At 35.4% G+C, this 13,910-nt stretch overlaps 2 protein-coding genes across 3 annotated transcripts in view; one reads left to right on the forward strand and one right to left on the reverse strand.

Annotated features, from left to right (window-relative positions):
* Positions 1 to 719: 719 nt before the first annotated feature.
* On the forward strand, positions 720 to 2,264 carry ANKRD34B (ankyrin repeat domain 34B; the record flags this gene model as incomplete). Its single annotated transcript, XM_081300914.1, has 1 exon — positions 720 to 2,264. The coding sequence occupies one exon, from the start codon at positions 720 to 722 to the stop codon at positions 2,262 to 2,264; it is 1,545 nt and encodes a 514-aa protein (XP_081157040.1).
* A 6,839-nt stretch (positions 2,265 to 9,103) lies between these two features.
* The window catches only part of FAM151B (family with sequence similarity 151 member B), a 33,538-nt gene continuing 28,731 nt past the window's right edge, over positions 9,104 to 13,910 (reverse strand). The window contains exon 6 of one of the 2 annotated variants that reach the window (XM_081304416.1): positions 9,104 to 10,962. In XM_081304416.1, coding sequence (XP_081160542.1) covers positions 10,803 to 10,962 — 160 coding nt within the window. In that variant the 3' untranslated portion in view covers positions 9,104 to 10,802. The remainder of the gene's footprint in view (positions 10,963 to 13,910) is intronic. The other variant, XM_081304417.1, reaches the window with a different exon arrangement.

The following is a 13,910-nucleotide window of genomic DNA, read 5'->3' on the forward strand; positions in this document are numbered from 1 at the left end:
CACAGAATAAGGACTGGGGTTGTGGCTCAGTGGTAGAGTGCTTGCCTAGCATGCATGAGGCACTGGGTTCGATTCTCAGCACCACATAAATGTAAAATAAAGATATTGTGTCCACCTAAAACTTCAGAATAAATATTTTTAAAAATAAATAAAAAATAAAATAAAAATAGGGCTGGGATGTATGTGGCTCAGTGGTTGAGTGCCCCTGATATTAATCCTCAGTACAAAAAAAATTATATATATATTTTTTTTATTTCTTCCACAGGCCTGGGATGTAGCTTAGTGGTAGAGCGCTTGCCTAGCATGTGTGAGACTCTGGGTTCGATCCTCAGCACCACAGAAATAAAGCTATTGTGTCCATTTACAACTAAAAATAATTTTTAAAATATGTTTTAACAGGTAAAAAAATAAGTGGATTATTATTTAAAAATGAGCTTCAGGGAATAACATGTTGGCATTCCATCATAAATATTCAAGGATGATTTCAAAAATACATTTTAGTTTGTAATTCCCTAAAGGTCATTTCTTTTCTAAAATTTACTTTGCAATTCATGATTTTTCTCTGCATTTGTTAATAGCATAATCCAATGTATGTCCCCTTTCTACCTATTTCAGAAATTGTGAGTGACAAAATGAATGTAAATTGGGACGTTGATTCCCGCTAATCTTTTGGTCTTCATCTTCTTTGATAACCGGCTATTGATTTCTGACTTTTGAAGATGGATGAAGGTACAGAAATTTCAAGTGATGGAAATTCCTTGATCAAAGCAGTCCATCAGAGCCGACTTCGCCTCACAAGACTTTTGCTAGAAGGTGGTGCCTACATCAATGAGAGCAATGACCGCGGGGAAACGCCTTTAATGATTGCTTGTAAGACCAAACATGTGGATCACCAGAGTGTCAGTAAAGCCAAAATGGTGAAGTACCTGTTAGAAAACAGTGCTGATCCCAATATACAGGACAAATCTGGGAAAACTGCCTTGATGCACGCTTGCTTAGAAAAAGCTGGTCCAGAAGTTGTTTCTTTGCTCCTAAAGAGCGGAGCTGACCTCAGCTTGCAAGACCATTCTGGTTACTCAGCTCTTGTTTATGCAATAAATGCAGAAGACAGGGAGACCCTGAAAGTTCTCCTTAGTGCTTGCAAGGCAAAGGGGAAAGAGGTCATCATTATAACCACTGCAAAATCACCCTCTGGGAGGCACACTACCAAACAGTACCTAAACATGCCTCCTGCAGACATCGATGGGTGTCATTCCCCAGCCACCTGCACCACTCCTTCTGAGATAGACATCAAAACAGCCTCGTCACAACTTTCACATTTTTCTGAAACTGAACTGACGCTTTTTGGCTTTAAAGACCGGGAGGCCTGTGGAAGCAGTGATGATACCTGGGAACCAGGCTCCCCTGTGAGGAAGCCGGCAGTGTCCCCTAATGGGCCCAAGCTATCCCAGGGTCCAGCCTGGATCAAAAGTACCCCGTTATTAAAGCACCAGAACAGAGTGGCCTCCTTGCAAGAGGAGCTCCTGGATATTACACCAGAGGAAGAATTCTCCTCCAAAACCAATGGGCTGGCACTTTCTAAGCGATTCATCACAAGGCACCAAAGCATTGATGTAAAAGATACTGCGCATTTGCTCAGAACCTTTGATCAGGCTGGTTCGAGGAAGATGTCATATGATGAAATAAATTATCAATCTCTGTTTCCAGATGGAAATCAGCCATGCGCTGAAATTCCTGTTGACCAGGACCCAGACCCTAACCAGACGATATTTACCTCCACCTTGAGAAGCATAGTTCAAAAAAGAAACTCAGGGGCGAATCATTACAGCTCTGATTCCCAGCTCTCCGAAGGCCTTATTCCACCAACTTTAGAAGATGGCAAAGCATTTACAGGAAAAAAGAAGATCCTCTCGCCATCTCCTTCACTGTTGTCAGGCTCCAAAGAATTGTCAGAGACCATACCCCCAGGGCCCCTGAGCAGGAGAAATCATGCAGTTTTAGAAAGGCGGGGTTCTGGAGCTTTCCCTTTAGATCACAATATTATGCAGACCAGGCCTGGGTTTCTGCCACCCTTAAATGTAAATCCTCACCCTCCCATCTCAGATATCAATGTCAACAATAGGATTTGCAGCCTTCTTTCTTGTGGTCAAAAAGTGCTTATGCCAACAGTTCCTATTTTCCCTAAAGAATTAAAAAGTAAAAAAATGTTGTTAAGGAGACAGTCTTTGCAAACAGAACAAATTAAGCAATTGGTAAATTTTTAAGAGAAGGCTACAAAACACATTGTCTTCAGATGTCTGTGTCAGAGAAATACACACCTAGAAAAGAAAGCTTAAATGTCCATCCTTTTATGTCTTGTAATTGGTTAGCCCATTGTGGTTAGATAGACTAAAATATTATGTTTTGAATTAAGCACTGTGAACATATGCATATTGTACAGCTTCTGCTAAGGGAATTCTCTCAAACAAAATGAAAGCTATTTTTCTCAAAGCTTCCAATATTTATCAGCCTTCATGTGGTCCAGGTTTTCCATTTAAACAAAAATGAGCAAAGAAAGGTCACAATATTTTGAAGATTTAAAAAAAAATTCAGAAATGTTTTTATTAGGAAACAATGTTTTCAAGTCATAATTATTTACCATTTCATGTCAACAAATAAGGTGGTGATTTTCCACAATGCAAAAAGCATAAAAGAAAATGACAGCTCTAAAATGTTCTAACTTCAATCAACTCAAGCTACAAAGAAAGAAAGATCAAATTCTGAAAAAAAAAATGTTGACTATAGGTAGGTTAAGAGTTAATTTAAAAATTTAAAAGGTCAAAACACTATAGTTAAAATAGGCCACCCGTATTCCTGGTGTCAGCTAAATCAGTATCAATCTGGCAGGGTCAGGAATTTTACAAGCTACTAATAACCTATGCCAAGTTTTTTGTGTGCTTTTTATTTTGCTTTGGTTGTTTTTAAACAACCTTATATAAAATTGCTGTCTTATGGTATTATTCTTGTACCACATCTTTTAATTCCTGTTATTTTTGGAAGTAGCGTCTACAGGTTTCCAATAACAAGATAATACAGAATTCAAAAAGCATTCTTCCTAAATTACATCAAAATATACTTGTCTTCCAAAAAGAAAAAAAAAACAACCAACAAGAAAAAAAAAAAGGTTGACATTTATCGCAAACAGAAAATAATGCTTGCTTCATTTTAAAAAAGAAAGGCCAATTATTAGATTAGTTTAGGTAAACTTAAAATTAAGAAAGCCAGTAGAAACTTAATGACAAAATGTGTTAAATATTTGGTCAATATTAAGCAATATCTTTTAATTTCAATATGCAGTTATTAGACATGCATATAATAAAGATACATAAAGATAACCTCAGTGTGACATTCTAATCACGTAGTATTTTAGGACCTGTGCATAACTTCTAAAAAGATAAATGTTATTATTATAAAATATTTAAAAATGATTACATTATCTACATAACTTTAAAGTATGGTGTTTATACAAAGATTACTTACTTCTTTCTAGCAATTCTAAAACAGAATAAACCAAACTATACAAAACCTGAGTGTACTAACCAGAATATTGTCATATACAATATTATTTCTTTGCATTCTGTAATGGGGGAGATCTTAACAATAAGCATGATGCTCTTCTTGGTAATTTGACAAAAGCAAGTTGTAATGTATATAGTGATTATTTATGTCTCGTGGCTTTTATTTTAAAAAGTAATGGGAGGTTTTTCATTTGATGTTTTGAAAAAATTAATATTCATCACATTAGAAATATTTTTTTATTCAGAACTTAAAATTGCACCAGAGGTTCTTAAGTAGGTAAATGTTTTTTTGTGAGTTAATGTCAAGAAAAATGCTTGTGTTCAAGTTGTAAGGATACAGTTTAAATGAATATGTAAATAGATTAGTTCATAAACAAAATGGTATCAATAAAAATTTAAAATATCATTTTGATTATTGCTGATTTTTATTTATTTCTTAAATACTAATAATAAATATTTCTACAAATTTCAATGGAAACAGCCACATATGTTACTTTGAAGAAATACAAAATCAAGAAAAACCTAATATTCTCATTGCAACATGACAAATTTTTTATGGGATTAAAAATTTGGGGCCATATTTGGAAGAATTTTTCACCTGCTAGCCATCTTCAGAACATTGTAGGTGCTGAGATTTTTGGAGTCCAGTTGTAAAGTGATCCCATGGGACTTTTCACTCCATTAAGTGGAATATATACTGTGGGTACCAATGTGCAGATATTTGCAGTGTGTACGTGTGTGTGTGTGTGTGTATGTGTGTGTGTAAGATCTATTTTAAATTATATTTTTAACTTTATGTAAGTATGATTTCATGTGAAATTCTGATGGTACTTCATTAACTAGTTTTACAGGTACCATTTTCAGTCTCTTGGGACTGGTACTTCCAAGAATGTAGCTGACACTAATGGTAAGAATTGTTCAGTAGAGGATATCGGGCAGTCTCAGTTACTGAGACAAGTGTTGACAATGTGCATCCAATTTGATTCCTATATGGCTTACTTGAGAGAGAGAGAATGAACTAGTGAGGGTGATGAGAAGTATATTCCTCAGGTTTTTAAAATTTTTTAATTTCCTGATGCTTTGACATCCTAGGGTCTTGTTGATACTCTTACCTGAATAATAATAAAACTTATTTTTTTTAATGGGTCTTGCTGTGTGTTACCCAGGCTGACTTCAAACTCCTGGGCTCAAGCAATACTCCTACCTCAGCCTCCCAAATAGCTGGAACTATAGGCACATCACTGTGCCCAACTCAAAACCTACATTATTAAAACAAGAAGGGTCTAGCCCAATGAGAAGTCATAATTCTTAATAGATTAACATTTGAGTTTATATAGCCTTCTTTGGTGCCAGAACTCCTTATATTGTATACCTTCTTTGAATGTCTATAGTATCTTTCTTTCTTTTTTTTTTTTTTTTAGTTGTAGATGGATACAATACCTTTATTTATTTATTTCTATATGGTGCTAAGGATTGAACCCAGTGCCTCACATGTGCTGAGCAAGCACTCACTGGAGCTACAACCCCAGCCCATTTCTACAGTTTGTTTGTTTGTTTTGTTGTTTTTTGCAGTACTAGAAATAGAACCCAAAGGTGTTCTACAACTCAGCTATATTCTCAATCTTTTTTTTTTTTTCAAGTTTTGAGACAGGGTCTCACTAAATTGCCAAGGCTAGCTTATGATCTCCTGCCTCAGCCTCCCGAGTTGCTAGGATTACAAACATGTGCCTCGGATACAGAATGTCTTCAATTCTTAAAAGGTAGGAAACAAACAAACAAACAAACAAACTGGAAAGAATAGTTAATGTTGCAATTAACAACATTAACAAAAAAAAATTTTAAAGAACCTTAATTGGCTAGAACACTGGAACAAAACCAATAGCCTAAAAGCTTAACAGTCATGGATCTCATATGTTTAGATTTTGAAAATTAGTTGCATAAGATTAAGATGATCGACAATTAATGAGGGAAAAATATGACACTTATTTAACTCCTAGCTTAATATAATTCAAGTGTGTTGGGATTGCCAACAGGGATAAGACTATGTTATTAAAAGATTAATCAGTGCCTTCTACTGATTCTGCACTCATAGGTCATATCTGAAACAGTGGTTTTAATTCTAGATACCAAATCTTAAACCAAAGTATATACATAAGAAAATGAAAAAATGGTAAAGGCACTTTTTTGTTTTGTTTTGTTTTTGTTTTTTGTTTAGTACTAGAGATTTAATCCAGGGCACTTTACAACTGAGGTTACTACAGAGCCACCTCCCCAGCCATATATATATATATATATATATATATATATATATATATATATATATATATATATATAGAGAGAGAGAGAGAGAGAGAGAGAGAGAATGAATCACTAAGTTATTTAGGGACACCTTAAATTGCTGAGGCTGACCTTGAGCTTCTGATCCTCCTGTCTCAGCCTCTAACGTTGCTAGGATCATAGGTGTGCACCATCATCTACCCTGAAAATGTTTTAAATAGGTTGAATAATTAGTGTTGTTTAGCCTATAGATAAAAGGACTCAGTTGAAATGAGTGAGTTGGCCTACAATACTCTAAGGACTGATGATTGACTTAGTCCAGAATCCTCCAGATAAAAACAAACTAGGACCAGAAAATGAAGTTACAGAAACATTTCAGTTCCCTTATAGCTACTAAAAACTCTCCTTCTATGGAAAAGCCTGTTCTAGAAAGATGTGGACTGCCATTTCTGGAAATAAGCAGAGAGGATGTTGATCAGACATTTGACAAAAGAGATTCTATAAAGTCCTTTCAACCAGAAGGTTCTTTGAGATAGCCTTTTCTTATTAATAGCATTATGTAAAGTTGGGACAAGTTGAAAACTAATTGTCAAAATTAGATTTGGGGATTTCAATCACCACAAGACTTTTTAGCCATATTTTTGTGTTTATTAAGTGTTGATTATAGTGGCACAAATTTTGATTGCCAGGCAAAATATTTCCATTCAAAGGGGCTTCCTGTCAATTTGAAAAGAAATTTCCTTTGGTATCCAAGGGAAAAACACTTCCACCAAAGGACATAATGATACTTCTTCCACTACTCACTCTGGATTCCTTTCAAAAAGGGGTCATAGTGTGAGTTGGAGTGATTCTCAGAACTACAAAATCAGAGATAGAAGGAATGTGGATGGAGTCTGAGGCACACACAGGGGCACCCTTATGTTATCATGTCCTGTGGTAAACATGAACTATCACAACCCATTAAGACACCATCCTCAAGTCCTCAGAACCCGCAGGGTTGGGGCACACCACCACAAACTTTTTCAACTATCAGTCCCTGCACAAAACTGTCAACAGCAGAAGAAGTCCACCTCTGTCTGGGGAAGTCATGGAAGAATCCTTGAAGGAGCCCCAGCTTGGAAGCAGAGCTCAACAGGTTCTGTGAAGAGCACAAATCCTCTACTCTAACACAGAGGTTGGTTGGTTTGCTGTTTCTTTTTTATTTTTTACTGTATGGGGACTGTATGGGCGTCATGCATGCTAGGCAAGTCTACCACTGAGCTACACCTACACATTGAAAGCATTTGTTGTTGTTTTAATTGGCCCTTGAATTGACAAAAGTAGCAACAGACTTTCACAAACAAAATTTCAATTAAATTTCCAAAACTGTTATTCTTTCATTCCACAGAAGGGATTAAGAAGAAAGGGACAATGACTAGCCTTATTGAAGCTTTTGCAGCACCAGTCAGACGGATCCAGGACAGTTCAGTCACCAGGTGAGTCCGACTGGTACTTGTAGCAAGACAGGAACATAAGCAACCTCCTTAAGAGGACAGGAGGCTGGGAGCCCTTATAGCCTGCCTGCTTTCTTTCCCTCCAATCATGGGACCATGTGGGTAGATTTATTAAGATAACTGTGTCAATCAACTTTTCAGTGCTATGACCAAAAGACCTGACAAGAACAACTTAGAAGATGAAAAACTTATTTTGGTTCATGGTTTAGAGGTTCAGTCCATGGTCAGATGATTCCATTGCTCTGGGCCCAAGATGAGGCAGAACATTAAGATGAAAGGGCACGGTGCAGGAAAACTGCCCAGTTTATGACAGCCAGGAAGCAGAGACAGCTTTAAAGTACAAGAAGCCAGACATAATATAGTCCCCAAGTCCATGCCCCCATGACCTACTTCCTCAGCCATGCCCTATCAGCCTACAGTATCACCTATTAATCCATTCAAATAATTAATTCATCAAATGGATCAATCACTAAATTAATCTAATAATGTCACCTCTGAATGTCCCTGCATCTACTCATCCATGAGCTTTGGGGGATACCTCATGTCCAAACTGCAATAATTATGAAATAATTTAAATATGTAGTAAAGTAAAAATTACTTAGGTGGGGAGAAGTATATACACAGTGGGGAGAGCAGGGAAGATGGTATTTAAAAAACTGATGGGATTAATTTTTTTAGAAAAATCTTTCTTAAAATGGAAGATAAGTTCAGAATCAGGCAAATGGAGTTTTCATTCCCCCTCTCCCCAAAGTTGGTATGAAGTAGAAAAATCAGTGAGCTACTGAGAAATAAAGCCACACCCTGGCCTCTTTTCTATTTGGGTCAGTGGTATCACCTGATCTTCTGACATCCAACCTATAAACGCTAGACCCCTCCCTCTCCCCCATACTCATTTGACCAGTTTTAAACTTTTTAGAATTCTTCCTTTTTAGCCTTTCCTCTATCTGTTGAGCTTCTCCCTCCCCCTCTGCTTCCATCATAATTCTGTCCTTCATCTTCTCTCACTTTGAGAATCCTGAGTCTCTTAATTTGTCTCTCTCCTCCTCTGTCACTCTGATTACTTTTCTAACACTCAAAATTGATTATAACCTTTCTCTACTTAAAAGGTGCAGGGCCAGGCTTGGGGGGAACGGGGGGATGGGGTTGTGGCTCAGCAGAACGTTCACCTAGCATGTGTGAGGCCCTGGGTTCAATCCTCAGCACCACATAAAAATAAATAAAGGTATTGTGTCCAACTACAACTAAAAAATAAATATTTTAAAAAAGGTGCAATGCCTCCCACTGCCTAAGACAAAAGATACAAAGTTTAGTACAGAAAAGGAATGCAGGCCCTGCCTCAGAGTCTAGTATCCCACAGGTAATTTTTAAAAATGTCTATGTCAGATCAGTATCTTCCCCACTGGCTGGTGTGCCCCCTCCGACTGCAAGGCCCTTCCTATGAGTGAACCCAATTCATCTTTCAACACACAGCCCAAGTGTGCCCTCCCTGCTGTCTCCTTCAGGCTCTCACCACACCCAGATCTATCTGAGGAGTTTTAGCAAGTATGCAACTCATCATTCATATCTTTCTCTCTCTCTCTCTCTCTCTCTCTCTCTCTCTCTCTCTCCCTATTAGAACATAAGCTCCTTAGGGTAGGAACCTCAGCACATCAGACAGAGAGATTTGATGCCTGTTTCCTTCCTTCCTCGGAGTTCCTACTGAGCTGGGAGGATTCATGGGATTCTCATTAAAAAAATAAAACAGGTGACTGGTTCAATCTCTGGTACAAAAAAAAAAAATAGCCCTTCTTGTAGGTATATATTGGTATTCCATTGTGGTTTAAATTTGCCTTTACTGGATGAATAATGCAATTGTGAACCTTTTCATATTCTTTTGGCCATTTGACTATATTCTTTTGTGAAGCATCTTTTCAAGTCTTTTCTCATTTCTAATTAGTTTTTTTGGCTTTTTCTTATGAGTTTACAGGAATTTTTCATATATTTTAAATATAAGCCCTGTCAGGTATGTGTCAATGGTGGTTTTTTGATGAGAAGTTTTAAAATTTGATAAAGTTCATTTATCATTTTTTTCTTTTCTGGTTAGTGCTTTCTGGTTATTAAAAACAAAAGCAAAAAAAAATCTTTTGCCTACTCCAAAGTCACAAAAATATTCTTATTCTCTTTATAGTTTTAGCTTTCACATTTAGGCCTAAGATCTCAAATTACTCATGTATGGTGTGAAGTAGGGATTCAAGGTTATTTTTCCCATATGGATAGTCATTCAAAATTTACTTTAACAGAATACATTTTATAACTCCCTTGGGTGTTTTTGTTCCTAAGAACACCTTTACATCTTAATCTAAGTGCCATTCTGCTTATAGATTTCTCAATATAAAGGAATTATAATATTAATATTTAAAAATATTATCAAGGGTAAGATAATCAAGTAGCAATTCCTTCTGGACAAATAAATTTTATTTCAAATTTCATCAAAATGCAGTTTATTTATTAAGTCAAATCTTTGCACAAAAGTAATTAATGTATGTCATTGTAGAAAACAAAATTTTTACTGTAATTAAAAAATTTTATTACAATTGTAAAAATTTTAATATGAAATTGCACCTTTCACTTTTGGCAAACAACCACAGAAAATGAAATTTTAGGTATTATATGACAAATAGCACTGTGCTCAACTAGAGATGAATATTAAAGTAGAAATACTATAACTATTTAAGTATATGTCTACAGTGTTTTGTGTTGTATCTTTTAGAACCATCTATCTATAATGTACATAATCATAAGTTGTCTTTGTTTAAAGAAACTATCTGTAGGGCATTAACTGTGTGATAGGCATTGAGTTAGATGTCTGTGTAATGTGAGTCTCACTTAATCCTCACAACTTTCTGAGAGAATGCTCAATTTACTCCCCACTTTATGGATGAGGAAAATGAGAGTTGATGTCATTAAAATTGCCCAAAGTCTGTGGCTAGTAAAGGATAAAAATGGGGCTGTAAAGAATATCTGTCTGCATTCAAAACCAAAAGTCTTTTTTTCTCTATAGAAAACTAATTGATTTTCTGGGAGAAAAAAATAATTGATTAACAAAAGGCAAATTATACCTTAGGGCATTCTCTGGTAAATCAAATTGTACTAAATCAAAGAAGCAACATATTTTTCTGAATGCCTTGCTCAGGACCATGCCAGGCAGAGCAAAGGATACAGATGTATGTACCCTTACTGTGAAGGAATTTACAATCTAGCTTGGAAAACATTTGGTAAATTATTATTATACTAAGCCCACTGAAGTCTCTTCTTATCAAATCTTTTATATAAATGAAGCATTACAAGGACATATGTCTAACAGAGTAAGCATATAATAAGCACTTTTTGATTAGAAAAACTGAGCACAAGCCTATAATCATGATATGGCAATTAATTCAGACCAAAGCAGAGGATTACGAAACCAAAACAGAAAATAATTTAGAAGATGTTCTTCTTAGAGAGTAAATTTGATTCCAATGGCCTGTTTAAATTCATGGTTTTGTGGTTCCAAAATGTCATAGAAAACTTGACTTTTATTAAAATGGTCTCGAATATAAAGTAAATCTTCAATGGAATAGTTATCATTTTTTCCAGCCCAAATTGTCAGACTGTACCTGTATTAAAATAAAACAGAACTATATTGTTAAAATGAAAATAAGAAACATAAATGAGCAATTCCCATAAGCCTAAAAATATTCCCATTTGTCTCTGAATCAAAAGCACACAGATGAAAAAATTAATTAGCAATGGTGTAATTAATATTTTTCTATTTCATTCCTTCATCAACATCAAAGAGACTAAAGACAAAAAAATTCACACTGATGTTGTCTAAATTATATCACCTCTCTATGTGAATTAAATGGCTTTGGCAACTCACACTGATGGTAATGAAAATGGGTCTAATTTGGGGAAAAGGAACTGAAGAGACTGTGTTGCTAATCAAGGAATCCATCCCCCCACATACAAATTCCAGCTATAACCTGGTCAGAGTGCAAAGTACAACTGGAAAAGAGCATAAATGTTACTGACATTCCCAACACTCATAGTCACCATAGTCAACCCATTCACTATCCCTTTTGGGGGTTTGTATGAGATGTGAGAATGCCAAGAGATGTCATTAAGAATAACAGAACACTGGGCTGGGATTGTGGCTCAGCAGTAGAGCACTAGTCTAGCACAGGCAGGACCCAGGTTCGAACCTCAGCACCACATAAAAATAAAGGCATTGTGTTGTGTCCATCTACACCTAAAAAATAAATGTTTTTTTTTTTTTTTTTTTTTTTTTTTTTTTAGAATAACAGAACAGTGGCTGGGGTCCTGGCTCAGTGGTAAAGCACTCGCCTAGTACATAAGGGGCCTTGAGTTTGATCCTCAACACCACATATAAATAATAAAATAAAGGTTTTGTGTCCACCTACAAGTAAAAGCATATTTTAAAAAAACAATAACAGAATAAGTTTATATCACCTTCTGAGGAGTTAAAAAACAACATATGCAAATTTGTATGGATATATGAATATGCTCAGAATCTAAATGTTATTTACACTCCACATTTTCATTTCTTCCAGTGATAATACCACTATTGCATTAGAGTCTAGGGAAATGCAAAGCTGTTAAGCTCATATTTATTTTCTCATAAACATGTCAGAATTAAGGGAAAAATCTTTAAAGCATTTCTTCTACTAATGATAAGAAATAACCGCCTGAGGCATCTGGTCTTAAATTGACACATTCCAGCCCTTAAGAATAGTAACATCATTTTGGAAATATAATAACAAAAGAAAGTACTTTGGATTTTGTTGCATAGCAGCATCATATAACAAATCAAAAAGAATTTTAAACTACATCAAAGAACTCAAAATAGAAAAAATGAAAATTAGTTTTGAAACCTGTATTATGATTATTTATTTTTTTGGCTAAAATGGAATCTACTAATTTATGGGCACCATGGTGACAAACCTTATAAAAAGACACAGATATGATCATTTAGGTTAAAAGAATAGCTTTCCAGTGTTATTTTTCGTCATTTAATATTCCTCTATTGTATTTAAACTGAAATGGGAGAAATAAAATTGCTGAATATTAAATTGTACTCATTTGAATCAAGTCATAGACTTCATTTATTAAACCTTTTTTATTGTGAAAAAACATGCATGGTACATAAAACATAAATGTGGATTTTAACAAATCATTATAAAATGAATGCCACTGTAGCCAAAATAAAAAGCAAGAAATAGCACACGGCCATCACCTAAGAAGGCACCTGTGCATCCCTGCTCCATCTCAGCCTCCTCTCCCTGCATGGCTCCTCTTCTACCTTTCCTCCTTCTCCCACTTTGAGAAGCAAAGTGTATAAAGTAGGTCTCTTGTTTTAAAAGGAGAGGGAAATAAGAATAAATTCATATTTTACTCTGATGTGCATGAAGAGAATAATAACTGTGGTTAACAAGAAGCTAACAACGATGGTTAGCGAGATTGGGCAGGAGGATTAGGTAGATGGAGAGAGGATTTTCATAGTGTAACCATTTGTTTATTTGGTTTTTGAACCCATGCATTACATATTTAAATAATTATATTAAAAATAATTCTGAAAGACAACAAAAAGGCACAAAATAAACAGCATGTAATTGTGTGAAAGAAGCTAGTAGTTTTACTCAATATCAATTTTCCTTTTTAAATCCACAGTACTAGATGACTTAACTAGTGAATTCTACCAGATGTTTTTGGAAGAATTAACATCAATTCTTCTCAAATCCTTACCAGAAAATTAAAGAGGAAAGGATACTTCCAAATTCATTTTAGGAGGCCAACATTACCCTAATATCAAAGCTAGAAAATGATACTACAAGAAAAGAATATTACAGGCTGATAACCTAAAGAATATGAATGAAAAATTCTCAAAAAAATATAGGCAGACTGAATCCAACAGCACTTTCAAACCATCATATATCACAATCATCTTTATCCCTATGATGCAAGACAGTTTAAAACATGCCACTCAATAAATGTGGCATGGCACATTAATAGAATGAATGATAATAATCATATAATTGTTCCAATAGGTGTAGAAAAAATATCTAACAAAATTTAAAATACTTTCATGATTAAAACTCAACAAGTTAGGTGTACAGAAGGAAAATTCCTAAACATAATAAAGCCCATATATGATATGCACATAACTAACATCATACTCAATAGTGAAAAGCTAAAAGTATTTCCTCTAAGAATAAGAACAAGACAAGGATGCCCATTTTCACCAGTTCTCAACATACTACTGGAAGTCCTAATCAAATCTATTATGGAAAAAAGAAGAAGGAGAAGGAGAAGGAGAAGAAGAGGAGGAGGAGGAGGAGGGGAAGGGGAAGGGGGAGAGGAGGGAGGAGGGGGAGGAGGACAGGAGGGAGAGTGGTAGGGGGAGGGGGAGGGGAGGGGGAGGAAATTAAAAATTCACCAAATTGGAAAAGAAGAAATAAAATTGTCTGTGTTTTCAGATTAAATTATCTTATACATATAAAATGTTAAAAGATGCTGGGAACAGTGGCACAAGCCTGTAATCCCAGCA

The sequence above is a fragment of the Spermophilus citellus genome, assembly GCF_964194105.1.
Source record: "Spermophilus citellus genome assembly, chromosome: 1".
Classification (NCBI taxonomy): domain Eukaryota; kingdom Metazoa; phylum Chordata; class Mammalia; order Rodentia; family Sciuridae; genus Spermophilus; species Spermophilus citellus.